Raw genomic sequence first — 15,484 nt, forward strand, 5'->3', positions numbered from 1 at the left:
CTGGCTGCCAATTAGCTTCCAGGCTAAATCCAAGGCACCGGGTTAGCTAAAGGATTACCTAAAAGATTGCCTCACCCCTTATATACCCACCTGATTACTGTGTTTTGCAGGACAGGACCTCCCACAGTCATTATCTCACCAGGATGTCCATTCCATAGATTGTCAGAATTTGGCCTTTAGTGTGGCACTAGCTACCCTTTGGAACTCCTTCCCATGACATATCAGACAAGCGCCAATTCTATTGTCTTTTTTGGGGGGAGGGTCTATTGAATGCTTTCTTTTCTTTTTAGCAAGCCTTTGAAGTGGAGATTCTTATCCCGTCTGCATTGGATTTGAAATCATTTTAATAGATGTTTAAAATTGTTAAATCACCTTGGGATGTTTCACAGAAAGCCACTCATAAAGGAGATAAATAAAATATTCATTATCTACGATCACAAATATACATTTTGTGTAAGCATGGTGATTGGCCATGACATACTTTTCCATGGTGAAGAGTCAGCACTTGGCTACAACTAAGAGAAACTTAAGTATGCTTAAGTACCGCTTCACTCAATATGCCAGCAAGTTTGGAAAACTCAGCAGTGGCCAGAGGATTGGAGAAGATCAATCTACATCCCAATCCCAAAGAAGGGCAGTGCCAAAGAATTCTCCAACTACCGCACAATTGCACTCATTTCACATGCTAGCAAGGTTATGCTTAAAATTCTACAAGACAGGCTTAAGCAGTATGGCCACCTCATGAGAAGAGAAGACTCCCTGGAAAATACCCTGATGTTGGGAAAGATTGAGGGCACAAGGAGTAGGGGACAACAGAGGACAAGATTGTTGGACAGTGTTCTCGAAGCTACAAACATGAGTTTGACCAACTGCGGGAGGCAGTGGAAGACAGGAGTGCCTGGCATGCTCTGGTCCATGGGGTCACGAAGAGTCAGACACAACTAAACGACTAAACAGCAACAAGTACCGCTTCAGTTATTAAAATGACAAACAGCCATGACTAACTGTGGCTTCCCAAACTTAACTTTATGTAACTTGGAGGCTGGCCCATTAGGGCAAAGAAGACACTTTCCCACCAACTTAAGTCTGCTCTTAGCCATCCCCCAGCTGTCTGCCTTCCTGCATAACAGCCAGTTTAGCAGGGTGGAAGTGTCTGTCAGCTTCCAGTTCCTTTGTCTTGGTGTTACCCATTTACAATTCAGCATGGAGGAAAATAGGGATAAAAGTAGAATTAGTTGGCTCTGCCTCTCATTGGCTCTTAGCCAATGTTGTTAGCCGCCCTGAGCCCGGCTTTGGCTGGGGAGGGCGGGATATAAATAAAATGTATTATTATTATTATTATTATTATTATTATTATTATTATTATTATTATTATTCCTGTCACTAGCTCTGGCTCCACCTACTGCTGGCCTCCTTGCCTTTGACCCTACCACTCCCAATGTGCAACTGTCATATGTGACAGCTTATCCCTGGGTATAAGTGATTTCTGTACAAAAAACAATGTTTGATGACTGCCTCATCTTCAGTAAATATGTACCGTATGTTGGTTTCTGTATGTGTGGATAACATGCTGAAGATCACGTCTTATTCAGTGCTCCACTGAAGTGGTATGTCAACTACAAGTTTTTAAATAGAACCAAACCACTTCATGCATGTGATAAGTTCATGCTTCTGAACCATGTAAAAATACTGAGGGCTGGGGAGTAAAAATATACGATTCTACCTTCTTCTTTTCTACAATGCCAAAAAAGGATGTTTTTTAAAAATAAAAATTATAATTATAATTATAATTATAATGCAGAATAGGTTGTTGACAGCACAATCATATGCATATTGACACAGAAATTAGCCTCATTGAGTTCAGTGGCATTCAGTGGTAAGTGTTTATAGGATTGCAGCCTTAGCCCTTTACGTGATAAGCTCACATGACCTGCTCAGTTAAAGATATAGAAAGGGTGCATAGTTTGTGCCAATTCTCACATTATGCAAATTGTGACTTTGCAACACATTTTAAAAAAATAAATCAGTGGAACTTTTCCGGGAAAAGTTATGCATCAGTGATGGTGCTTCTCTGAAGGAGAGGGAGGGATGTATCTGGCCCACATCTGTGCAGAATCACATAGAAGAGAAGGATGTGCAGAGAGTTATGTTGTGGAGCCGGTTCAGCCTTCCCCTAACTTTGCTGTTGTAATGACACAAGGGGAGTGTGTGTGTGTGTGTGTGTGTGTGTGTGTGTGTTTTCCAGTGAATGGCAGAACGACCCACCAATTAGTATCATGCTTATTTCAAATGTGGGCATTGCTTTGTGATTGACACAAGGGCCAGCCAATTAACACTGTGCAAAACTCGCTTCTCACAGTGGAAAATAATCTGTCACAGCCCAGGGAAAAGGATATTGATATGTGCAGGGATTTCCGCAGTAGGCTTATTGTCGAATGTATGTATATATCCTTTGCTATATGGTTTGTTTAGAGTTGTCTATATTGGGTATATTAACAGTTGTTTGTGCTGCTTATTTTGTGTTGTGTGTGTGCATGTGATGAATTTTGCAACAGTTGCTTGGCATGCTGGGAGCAATGGTGCACAAGCATATTTCTACTCCTCCGAGACAGAGTGGAAAAGCAAAGTAATATAATAAACACATAATAATATGTGTTTTGACTTCCTAACAAGTGTGCAGACCTACACATTTCATCGTGGAGGGTGATCCATAAGTATCACCTTCCTAAAACAGCTTCTCTTCCTGCACACACTTCCATGTTATAGTCTTCTCTCATACTTGTTCCACCTCAGAATGCATTTGGGAAGATTGCTGATCAAAAGCATTTCCCCTCCATGTGATATGCAGACACATACAAATCAGTATGGAGTGGTCTGCTCATGTGACCTTGGCATAATATCACTGCAACTGGATTATTGTGAGAAGGTAAAATGAAGGTTGAAAGGTTGCCTGTTGAAAGTATAGCAAAAATGATAGTGGAAAATAGCACTGGTGAGAGACAAATGAGCTGTTTAGACATTGAAACTCTTCATTTCCTAACCACTTATCAACTCAGAAGTAAGTTCCATTGAATTCCTATACTTATGTATCTGAGACTTGCAGCCTGAATCTCTGACTCTGTTTTTACTTGTTATGACTTATTTTTTGTCTGTGTTATGTTAATGCTTATTGTAGTCTTTGATCTGATAATCTCTGATGTGGTAAACCCCTGGTAGGAAGGTGCTATAGGAATGCAGGATGGTGCTTCTTCCTACAGCAAGAATGGTGAACTGGGGGCCCTACGGATTTGTTAGTGATGGAAGTTGGCATCAAACAGTTTCCACAGGTTCCCCACCCCTGGCCTTTAGCAATGTCTGTGGCTCATTTTCAAATTCTGCATGCTGTGAAATACAGGTCACCACTCATGCCAAGAATCGGAAGCTGATGAGAAATAATAGCTTGATGATCCTTCAAGAAGAGCATCAGAGAAGGGAGTAGGCTGGGCTAGTTTACTCCTTTCCCCTGCCTTCTTCCTTGCTGCCCATCCTACAGCATTTGATCATTCTTCTGGTGCCATTTTGTGTTCCAGTTGCCCTTGTATATGTGGGAGCAACTTTTCTATGAACAACTCCTACGTAGCTGGGGGAAAACCCCCAATGTTTAAATGAGCCAGTCATTGGGTAGTGCCTGATTGTGAATATTTCCCACAGATCAGCACCTTCCTCTGGCTTACTGCTGAATCTGTTGGACAGCGCCATACAATTTTCCTTTTCCCTCTTGCTGTTGTGCTCTAATCCTGCTTGCTTGTTTCCTACAGGGATCTGATTGGCCACTATTAGAACAGGATGCTGGACTTAGATGGGCCATTGGCCTGATCCAGTAGGCTCTTCTTTTGTTCCCTTGTGTCTAGAAGAGGTTCACTCAAGACCTCCCCAAGCACTGCACTTGTTTTAGATTTACATTTAATACATCACCTTCCACATTTTCTGTGTATTTCCCACACATATCATGCAAAGAGGTTTGGGCAATCAAGAGATATTTTAGTAACTCCATTTTTTTATTTGACCCCTGGAGTTTAGCAACTGTACTGGCTTCATCCATAATATTGTCTGCAAGAGAAACACCTGGCATTAGCAAGCCAGCAGGATTTACAAGCCACCCCTCGTGGGCTTACAGAAACTGTCACTGCAGTTGTGTATGATTCTGTGGTTCCCTTAAGAATGATCAGCAGTAAACATAGAGCTTACTACGGGAGGAATTTGTAAGGATTGTTGTCAGTAACTGCTGGTCTTGAGAGTTCAGTTAGCACTTCCTGGAGAGATTGTACATTTCAAAATGACAACACAGGTATTCAAAAGAATGAATTGAATGAGCTTTAGTATCTTCACAGTATAGAGCCCCTTACCATGATCACTATAGAGAATATAGCAAATAAATAGATCCAGTTTAAAAAGTCACAATTTTGCTGGCTTAGATAGATTTGCATTTTCTTGTCCAGTTCCCAGAATGGGAGAGTGCCAAGCCAAAATAATAATAATAATAAAGTGTTACATGCTATCATTGCTTTTTAGAATAAATAAATTGGGGACACTCTGGATACGCTCAGATGTACCCGCTCTTAGACCTTTTAAAGAGGTGTTTTCTATCAGAGGGGAGAAACATTCGGCATATACTAAAAAAAAGGACCTTATATCCTTAACACACACCCCTTTAAAGAAGCTAGATCATCTTGTAAAGTAACAAACATTTTGTGCATGTTTAAAGGCTAGGGTCTTTGGGAAGGGACACTCTGGACATGCTCAGAAGAAATCAAACTTAAGTACTCAGAGATACTTAAACTGCCAGAATAACATAAGAGTGTATTTGATATTACTAAGTTTGGGACTCGTTACATATTATGCACACTCTGGAGAAAAGCATGTTTGCCAGTGCTCATTGGGAGATGTTTTGTCACATTGTCATAAATCTTTGCACTTATTTCAAAAGAATCTTTGCACAAGTTTTGAACGCAGGACATAGAAGGGAATTACTGCTGCAGCACATATTGTTTGGAACTTCAGTAGTGCTTCCCTCTGATGTGCTCTGAATTCCTCAAGTGTCCTGTATAATCTTAGGACCACAATGACGTGGGATCTGTGCACCTCAATGACCCCCTCTTTCTGTAGATTCCTCTCCACACACTACAGTCAACGTCTGAAACCCTGCTCCAGATCCCTCGATGGCAGGCGCTTGACTGGCAACAATCAGGGCCAGATCTTTTCTCTTGTGGCATGCCTTACCAATTGAGGAATGTTACCAGATTGCTTTATTTTTGCTGGTGCGTGTCTCCGTTTCAATGGCTCTTTGGGGTCTTGTTATAGGGGCTTCACTTTGATGTCCGTATTTGTGATGTGCAGGGGGAAGTGCTTTGGACTGCAAAACACCTTGAGTGTCTTTGAAAATTAGGCCGGGTGAACATTTTAACAACAACAACAACACAGCAGTAGCAGATGTCAATAAATAAGGCGTCACCCTCTCCTTGAGAAACACATATTCCTCAGATCAAGGTCATTCAGCAAGTTCTTCCCTTCAGAGCTGAGCTTTCCTCATTCCCATTCCCCATTTTCTTTGAAAGAGGAAAAAGCATCATGCACTTCCTGTGCTGCTGGCAGTGATAAGAACCTTGCTAGTGAAGTTAATACAATTAGACACATTTGCACAATAAAGCATAAACAGTCCTGGCTATTTACTAAATTATATTGTGAGCAGTTCATTAATTAGAGAATCAGACCAGGACATGACTTTCATAAACTTGTTAAATTGGCTTTGAACTACACCCATTATGAAGTTTTAATATCCTATTTAGTATCCTATTTAAATAGGTGTACAATTCTTTGGATTTCAGAATCTTTAAGGGATTTAGAATGAAGGTAAGGGCTTCAGAATGAAGCCTGTGCTAATTTGGGTTGAGATGGGGAACCATGGTTTCTGTGGATTAGCAGTTCTTTCATTGTAGACTGATTTAGGATATTTGGCCCATCCAGTACTTGACCTTAAAGGAGGCAATGATTACTTTATTTTCCTGAGGCTTATCTTTAAAAACAAACAAACAATTTTTATTGCTTTTTAAACAAATACAAATACAATAAGCATTAAATATTTATCCAGTAGTACAGGTAATGGTGTTTGTTTTATCCATTGTCTCTAGACTTCCATTTAAACATTCAGCATTCAAACATATTACTTTAATGTAACCTTGCCACCTAGAATATTGAGCAGACCCCCTTCTTTAACTATGTTAATGACCAAAATCAGAGGAATACTTTATTGGTCACTGAGACCATTTTTACCCATCCCCACCCACCCCCCAAAACCTGGAAACACTACTGCATTACATGACCAAAAACCATGGAAAATTCTTACCGAAAAGTCTGCATGCATAAGTTAATGTGATTTGTCGAAATCTACACACATATGGGAATACTTTTATTGAACATTGTACATGTGCTGGCATATGCAATTACATTTATAGTGTAATATATGAGGAAGCCCTTATTAAGCAAAAAAACCTAGATACAACAATTTTCAAATGTAAGAGCTTTTTATGTTTTCCAATTTCATTATTCACCAAAGGGCAGTGAAAGTATATTTTTATTATAAACTTAACATTTTTTATTATTATTAACGATTTACTGCTTCAGATTAGGCATATGGGTTTTCAGAGAGAACAAAACCTCCTTTTTCTGCACGGTGTGAAAGGTCAATATTGTGTTTAGAATGACAACTCTCTGGTTCCCTTCTAGAAAAATTCACAGCCGTACCTTTATAATGAAGCTGGTAGCACAAGTCAATTTCTGAGTGAATAAATGTTTACATAGTGAATTACCTCTAGTCAAGGATTGCCTTGTTTGTAATCTCATCAGAGAGGCCAAAGGTTAAGTGTTCACAGCAAATTAACAACCACCTCACTCCAGTCATGGTCTGGGGCAAGTCACCTTGACACACAGGTGACTTGAGGAAAGCTTTTTCATGCCATTCTGTTCTCATCTCCCTGTGGAGTCATGGAGCACTGAGATCATTAAAAGTCGATCAAATCAGCACTTTTAGCAGAGGATGGAAAAAATTTAACGGCAAGAAAATAGGTTTAAAGGCTTATTAAAAGCTCAGCGCCTCTCTATTTTTAGAGGATCAACTGTTTCTGTGGGGTGGCAGAAGTCATTTAAATTTCAGCTACCATTTTACATCAGAAGCCCCTTTACTTTTAATGATCCTCATGCAAGTCCTGCCAGTGATGACTGAATTCACTGGGTTGCCTTGGCAGGCGGCTGAGGCACATTCTCTATAGCAGCAAATGGAAGAAATAATCTAATCCCATCACTACCATTTCTTACAGAGATGGGGAACTTATGGCCCTTGAGTTGTTGCTGAACTAAAACTGTCAACATCCCTGAATCTTAGCCATACTGGGAGTTGAAGTCTGTTACCAAGGCTCCCCCCCCCCAGCCAGAATGCCATTCTAAGAGAATGGGGGAGATGTTCATGGTGAGTTCCAGCACCTCTTTTTATTTAAAAATAGCACTAATCATTACTCCTCTGAACATTTTCACAGGAACCTCTGTGGTACAAGTAACAGCTACGGATGCCGATGACCCTACATATGGAAACAGTGCCAGAGTGGTCTACAGCATTCTTCAAGGACAGCCTTATTTTTCTGTGGAACCAAAGACAGGTAAATGCTCTTACACTTCCCATATCTACAGCTTTTACCAGGGAAAACTAAAAAGAACCTCCAGAGTTCTCTGACAGAGGTGCACTCTATTTGACTATCGCTATAATGCCATGATGCAGGAAAGTAGGGCTGCCCATGTTCACCTTGTGAATGAATGAATGAAACTTTATTTGCATCAGCCGTCGGCCATAGCAACAAAAAACATTGCGATATACACAGAACAAAATAAAAAGTCAATTATATAAAACACAGTTTAGGGTCCTGAATTAGCAGTCAAATAGTGGACCTTATTCTGATTACCCCAGCTAGAAACCTTGCAACTTTTGCAGTCATCTGCTCCTCTGGCTCCACGAGAGCCAACGTGGTATAGTGGTTAAGAGCGGTGGACTCGTAATCTGGTGAACCGGGTTCACTTCCCCACTCCTCCACATGCAGCTGCTGGGTGACCTTGGGCCAGTCACACTTCTCTGAAGTCTCTCAGCCTCACTCACCTCACATAGTGTTTGTTGTGGAGGAGGAAGGGAAAGGAGATTGTTAGCCGCTTTGAGACTCCTTAGGGTAGTGATAAAGTGGGATATCAAAATCCAAACTTTTCTTGATCTGCCAGGAGAAACGACACTATGGCAGTGGCTGGGCGACCCAGAATGGTCAATAAAAGTGGCATGATAATCTCATTCCTCAGGTCTTTGTAAAGAGTGCACATGAGGACGGCATTCGCCACTGATTCAGTGCTGCCATCTCCGCAGGGACATATGGGTTTTTCGCATGGAATCTGTTGGAATCGTCCCTCAAGTACAGTCCCTCTGCCCCACATTGTCCCCTCCGTAATCCTATTCATGGTCATGGTTGCAGTTCTTGGAGAGAGTTTGCATGGGTTTGGCAGACTGCCTTGCTGCAGATGTGTCCCCAACCCCATGGGAAAGGGCTGTCATAGGGGCAAACAGGGCAAGCATGCAGGGCCCTGCTGTCCAGCATCATGCAGTTCAAGTCATCTGAGCATGGACATCCGAATAAAGCTTAACTGAACTCTAGATTGCAGGCAGGCAAAGGCTGTCATCTAGTAAAGCTGTTTGTGGATAAGTAGACCGATAAAAGGCTGTGAAGGCTAAATGGGACCGAAATGGAAGAGTATTTATTATTATTTGTTGATTATGGCTATTTGGAAAATACATATCACCCAATTAAACATGGTCTCTGCATGGTTCACAACTATTATTACTTAAAAAAACAACAACGGTCAGATACAATCAAAACTAAAAAAAAAAAAAATCAATAGGAAGGAACCATATCAGCTAAGGATCAGTGTAAAATCAGCATGAAGCCATCATGAGGCAACATAAAATCAATACGAAGGGGAGGAAATCCAGCATCTTTGAATATCAGATGCAGGAGTCAAACAGCAGGGAATTATCATCATGTCCTTACTTCCAAAGTTATCTTCTTGGCCATTGTTGGAAATGGAGTGCTAAACTCAATAGACATTTGGTAAAACTGATTTGGTAAAACAATTCTTATCCTCTAATGCAGGCTTTGCCTGTGGATACATTTGGAAACCTGAGAAACTGTGGCAAGCAACCTTGCAGCTACACACACCACATATTCACTCTCTCTCCACACACACACACAAGCCAGTCCCCAGCTGTGACCTTCCCCACACTCAAAGTCAAAACAACTGTGCCACAGTTAAGTTTGAAAAAGATTTGTCTACAACTGGAGGCTTCTTTTAAGCCTGATTGCAGCAGCGGAGCTGGGAGGGACACGGTGCTGTAGCCATTGGGGTGGGTAAGTCCAGTTGAGGTCAATGGGATTTACTCCCAGGTAAGTATGTATAGGATTTCAGCCTTAAAATGCAGTCTACTTTTCTTCTGAAAAGTAAGTCTCCTTGGGTCTACTGTGACTTACTGCTAGGTATGTGTAAGATTGTAGCCTTTATCTTGAGGCCACTGGTCATTTTAAAACTACCTTGTCTCTTTTGGCATGAGAGCTGTTGCAGAGTGGGAGAGAATCAAAGTTCTCACTGTGATTGTGGCTCTCTTTCCCAATTGACATGCATGGACCATATATTTGGATATGTGGAATTTATAGTCTAGATTTTATTAGATGTGTGTTACTGCAAAACAGTTTGGGGTTTTTAATGTTCTTACTTATGTTCTTATTTCCACATCCCTGAAATGTGTTTGGTTTTTGTAATAACAAGTATATATTTGAAACATGTAAATACTTGAAATTATTTGTATTCATCTCTACCTTCCCCCCCCCATTGTGATCTCATCCATTTCCCCAGCTTTATTTATCTGCACTCCAGCAGGTTTCCTGAGACTTTTTTTTTTTAATCTTCCAAATATTCTAAGAGGATGGGTTTGGGTTTTTTATGTCTTATCTTTGTGAAGAGTTGTTTGTACTTCAGAGTTAGAGCCTGAGTTCTACAGTTTGCATGGTACAGTTTTCAGAGGAAATTTCCTACATTCAGAATACTGTCCAGTATTATTATTAGTAGTAGTAGTAATAACAACAACAACAACAACAACAACAACAACAACTTTATTGTCAATGTACAACCTGTGTGCAATGAAATGAACAATGAAATTAAAATGTGACAATGTTTATGATTATCTCTTAAGTAAAGTATCTCCCTTAGTCATTGTGCCAATTTTGAGCACTCTGGAATCTCTTCCTTACAAATACTCACCTGTGCAAAATGAGTAAGTGTAGGGTTCTCTGATCATACAGACAATCAATCATGTGGAAATAGCCCTCTGTGCATACTGCTATATGTACAGGGGCTTCCTGCAAAGATAATAAATGTGTACCAATCAGTGGTGGAACCTGTCACTTCCATGTTGTTCCCTTCCGCTGACCCACATTGATTTTGCACAATGAATGTATGCAAGAGGCTCGCAAACAATTGATGTGTGTCAATGCTAAAAGGGTTATGGGCCACATTGCCATACTGGGTCATTGCTCGTATCAAAGACCAGACAGTATCATAGGCAGGAGCAAGTGGGAATCATGAAATAGAGCATGCCAGAACATTCTAAGGTCAAGACAAAAGATCAGAAGCCAGGGCTGCCAAGCAGAAGCATAAATCATTTGGTTGAAGGGTCAAGTTTCTGGTGCTTTAAGACTCACTTTCACTTTAAGACTCTCTAAAATCTTCTATTGTTCTTGTTAAGTTTCAGCCATCTCTCTTTCTCTTTCTCTTTCTACTTTCCTTCAACATCTCCTCTGGCTACTTTTCCTCAGCATGCAAGGTGTTGCTGGTGCATGCATTGGTCAAACCACAAGGCTGTGGGATGGCTGGGGGCGAGTGAGGAGACACAGGGCAGGCTGTGACTCTTGGGCCTACCTGACCATGGCCCAAGGCCCACTGGTGACTCCCAGACCACTGTTTGAGAAACACACACAAACGTGTGGGGTGTGTGTGTGGTGTTATTATTTTCCCCAAAGTAAGAGGTTATTCTGAACATGACATTGCACTTGTCATTCATAGAACAACATAAACTCGTTTCCACACACCAGATGGGCAGGCTGCAAGCAAGCAAGCATAATTAAGTCCTCATACATACAGGTGCTTTTGCCACTTTCATTTTGCTTAGAGCAAAGAGTTTCAGGGATTTTATCTGATAAAGTATGGGCAATGTGACAGGAGAGGGGCCTTGGGCCTACTCAGCCAAGCCTTGAAATTGCCTTTATTTCTGTAATTTTCAGCCTATTGTTTCTTGCCCTTCCTTCAGCAGTTAATGAGTCTGACTGTTCGCACTCCTTCAGATCTGTTTTGTCAACTTTGCCGTAGCCTGTCATACAATTAATTACATTCTTCATGAAGGGAGACATCCCACAGGCTTGTGGGGTCAGCATATGATTTAAAGAAGGACAGATTGACAAAAATAACACAAGGAAACCATTTGTGAAGTTGTATTTTAGCCTTCCCAGCCTGTTTAGTATGGATGGAATAAAGCTATTATTATTTTATTTTATTTTTTAAAAAATTGTCCTTTCAGCACAGGGAAGATTAATGGGCTGCTCTAAATTCAAAAGAAGAGGAAATAAATAAAACTGGAACTAAAGAGCTTGCAAACATTACAAGGAGATATAGAAGCCCCAATGCACCTCTCAGTTATCCATGTATTTTATGTTTCCCTTCTGCTGACATGTAGCAGTGGTAGAGTAAAAGCCCATCTCTCTGGAAATCAGAGACACCAGCTGGACCGTGTAACAAGCATGAAATAGTCATAAAGCCTTCCTGGTTTGAGGAGGAATATTTATTTATCTGATACTTAACTGCACAGCAGAATGATGACAAGCTAGCTTTTCTCTCTCCTCCCTTTACATTTCAAGCCATAATTACACATGGCACAGAGATGACCAAATGGATAAAACTAAAACTAGTTCAGATAATACAGTGTTTCAATTACTATATCAAAGCTTCCTAATTATAGTGAGTGCTTTAGAAGTGGTTATTGTTTTTTTAAGTTTGCTTTAAAGATATTAGCTAATTCAAGATAGCTTCATTGAAATGCATAGTGTGATACAAGATTATTCATAGCATCAAGGATCTGTGAGGCCATTTACCATTTCGAGCCATTAGGAAACTCATTGTGGCAGCCTGGAAGTTTAGAAACTGCTCTGTTTAGACTGATGGGCCTCAGCGGCACTGGGGCTTGGGCTAGCTCTGTTCAGGCTCAGGATTCCTAAGAGAAAAGTTCAAATGCTGTTTCACTGGCAAGTCTTTCTCATACTGAGCCTTAAATGGGAGCTGTGGTCCTATCTCAGTAGCTAGGCCTCCCTCTCTTCTTTTAGAAGTCCTTGACTACAGTAGATCAGAGGAGGCTATTGTTCCACTAGGGCTTCTGAGCTGGAGCCTGTGTAGGCAGACAAGAGCAGCAGAGAGGTACTGACACAATGGGCTGACTCTGAGGTCGTTTTGTCTCCAAATTCTTACCCTCATCCCCTGAAAAGGGGGAATGCAACTCAAGGGTCATGACATCCACCAAGGGTTGAATGGCATATATTTTCTTGTTCTCCTCTTTGTGGTAGAGAATATATAGAATGACAGGGTGGATGTCCACAGTAAGCCTTTTCCTGGATCTTGAGTGCTCTCATTTTGCAAATCTCCACAACCCTCGAGACATCTATGCACAGACCATATCAATCTGTCTAGATGACATATATGGAAGATGACAGGTCATTACAAGGCAAAGTATGAGAACCCAGTGACCACCTTGAAAAAGATGGAATTGCTTCTGCATGGCATCTATGTCTTTCCATAAGCAAGTTGTGTGTATTAACATTATATGGTCTGTCTCTGGGCTACTGTTCCCCAGCTGGATGCCCTCCAGATAGTTTGGGCTTTAATTCCCATCATCCCTGATCATTGACCATGCAGCCTGGGACAGAGTTGCAATGCAAAACCTCTGGAGGAGTTGGGTTTGAAAATGCTGCTCTAGGTGCTTGCCCAAGATTCCCGACAGAGGCTTCCAGCAGCATAGAGACAAAACAGTCTTTTGAAGCTTAGAACTAATGGCAAAAATAAAGCCCTTGCTAAATGCTCATAAGCAAGAGAGGTGCAGCAGACATTTTAACATGAACTATGGATCATGTTTGTCTTAGAAATGAACCAGCGTGTTTAAACTTTATAGCACTTATAGATTTCCCCCCTTATTATTGTTAGCTTGTAATATATTGGGAACATGACTCTTGATTGCATATGCTTTGAAGTATTGTACTTTTCCATTTCAGAGTTTGGGTTATACAGCCATTCTTTATACAGTACATTGACTATATGTATGGCTGTAAGCTAAATTCATTAAAACAGGAGTGATGGGGTATATAAGGTAGTTCTGACTTGCACAACATGCAGCTCTATAGTAAATGCTGAAGCACAGGAGTTCCATGTTTTTTAAGGGTGCTCTATTTCAGCTACATGAGTCTAACCACAATGTATATTTTCACATTCTGTGTAGCACAGGTCTGGACTGAAAATTGGGTTGTGGACCAAGCTACATTGGGTGTCTTCAGGGGCACAACTACTATATTCTTTTTTCCTTGTTATTATTGTTTAAAGAGAAAGGGAAAGAAAGATGGCTAAGCATGGAGAAAGAGACAAAGGGAAGAAAGGGAGAGACAACCAGGGGCAAAAATATACACACACTTCTATATCTAGAGCATGCCATGCAGCAGGTTGAAGTTAATGGTGAGTCCTAGGTCTGGAAACATTGAAAACTGCATTATTAACATGCAGGGCACAGTTAGAGAAGGCTAAGATCACATTATATCTCACTAGTGAATGTTCAAAGCTAGTCAACATTCCTAGTAATAAGGCCTGTCTTTTGGGATTGTTCCTGTTGACATGTTGGATTAGTTCAAATCCCTTACATTAGTGCAAGGGTGACTAATCTGTGACCCTCCAAATGTTGCTGAACTTCAGCTCGCACCATCATTGATCATGCTAGCTTGGGCTGATAGGAGTTGTTTTTTATCAACATCTGGAGAGCCACAGGCTAGCCACCCTGCTTCAGTGTACTCTGTCTATCTTTTGATTGGTGTATATTTTCCCCGCTATGCTTCTGAGTTGGAAATGTAGCTCTGCCACTGTTTCATTTATATGCATTTTGCCATATTCCAGGTATTATCAAAACCGCGCTTCCCAATATGGACAGAGAAGCAAAAGACCAGTATCTACTTGTCATTCAAGCGAAAGATATGGTTGGTCAAAATGGAGGGCTCTCTGGGACCACCTCTGTCACCGTCACCCTTACAGATGTCAACGATAACCCTCCCCGCTTTCCTCGCAGTAAGTTTCTGTGGATGATAAATGAGGAAGACTATATTTCTTACAAAACTAAATCTACATTAGTTTCAAGTCCAGTAGTCATCCTTTCAGGTTCCCAGCTGTTCAAGTGTGTTGGCTGCACTACATAGTATGCCTACACATATTCTGAGGGGTTATGCAAATGTCCATTCTCCATCTTTTGGATCCCTTTGGGTTTTTTTCGTGCATCGACGTGTGGTGCCAGTACTTGAGGATGCTTGATTTCTTTCTGACTTTATGATTACAGTATTTCTGTGATTAATTATAAGGTGCATCAAAATACCTTGTGTAGGTGGATGTATAGTTGTTCTTGTGTGCATCTCGCATTGCCTGACTATCTCTGTCAATCCCCCCCCCCCCAAAGACACTGAGAGTTTCATAGAAAAATCAATCTGGGAAGAACTAGAAAACAATCTGCCCTCAATTTACTTGCTTTGACCAAGGTGGCTCATGACTGAACTAAGCAAGGAAAAGAAACGAGCTTATTTCCAGACTTCAGCTAGCCTGTTTATACACAGTCTGCTGCTCTTCTCCACCTTTCTTGTAAAGTCATTGCAGGAGTGAATTAGACTAATGTGAGGAACATATGCATGCCCAATCTGGTCAGTTTTCAAGTGGGTATGAAAAGAAACAAGCCAATCAAAGCAAGACTGGGAATTAGATTCTTTCCCCCCTTGAATTGTTTGGGTAATAATAAAACACCAGAGATTCAGCTTCTCGAAGTGAGAATGTTAGTGGCTTCAGCCTGCATTTTGTTAAGCTGCAATCTGTATCAATTTCAGCTTGAGCCGCAGGTTTAGAGTTTTCACAGGAGAAGAAGGATGCCTTTGCGAGAATAGCATTTATCTCAATTACATGGCATGAAGAGCCAGGAAACTGTCTCCTTAAGACACAATTAAGACTTATCTCTTATTTTACAAATGGATTTATTCTTTTCTTTGGTGACATGAGATATACTCAAGAGAAAATGTCATTGGCTGTAGTC

General features: G+C 40.9%; 1 protein-coding gene across 4 annotated transcripts in view; it reads left to right on the forward strand.

Moving 5' to 3' along the window:
* Positions 1-15,484, forward strand: part of CDH7 (cadherin 7) — a 111,933-nt gene that overhangs the window by 61,720 nt on the left and 34,729 nt on the right. For all 4 annotated transcript variants that reach the window (XM_083518645.1, XM_083518646.1, XM_083518648.1 and 1 more), the window contains exons 4-5: positions 7,569-7,688; positions 14,314-14,481. In XM_083518645.1, the coding sequence (XP_083374771.1) occupies positions 7,569-7,688; positions 14,314-14,481 (288 nt within the window). The remainder of the gene's footprint in view (positions 1-7,568; positions 7,689-14,313; positions 14,482-15,484) is intronic.

This window comes from Podarcis liolepis, assembly GCF_965112155.1.
Source record: "Podarcis liolepis genome assembly, chromosome: 8".
In the NCBI taxonomy this organism is placed as follows: Eukaryota; Metazoa; Chordata; class Lepidosauria; order Squamata; family Lacertidae; genus Podarcis; species Podarcis liolepis.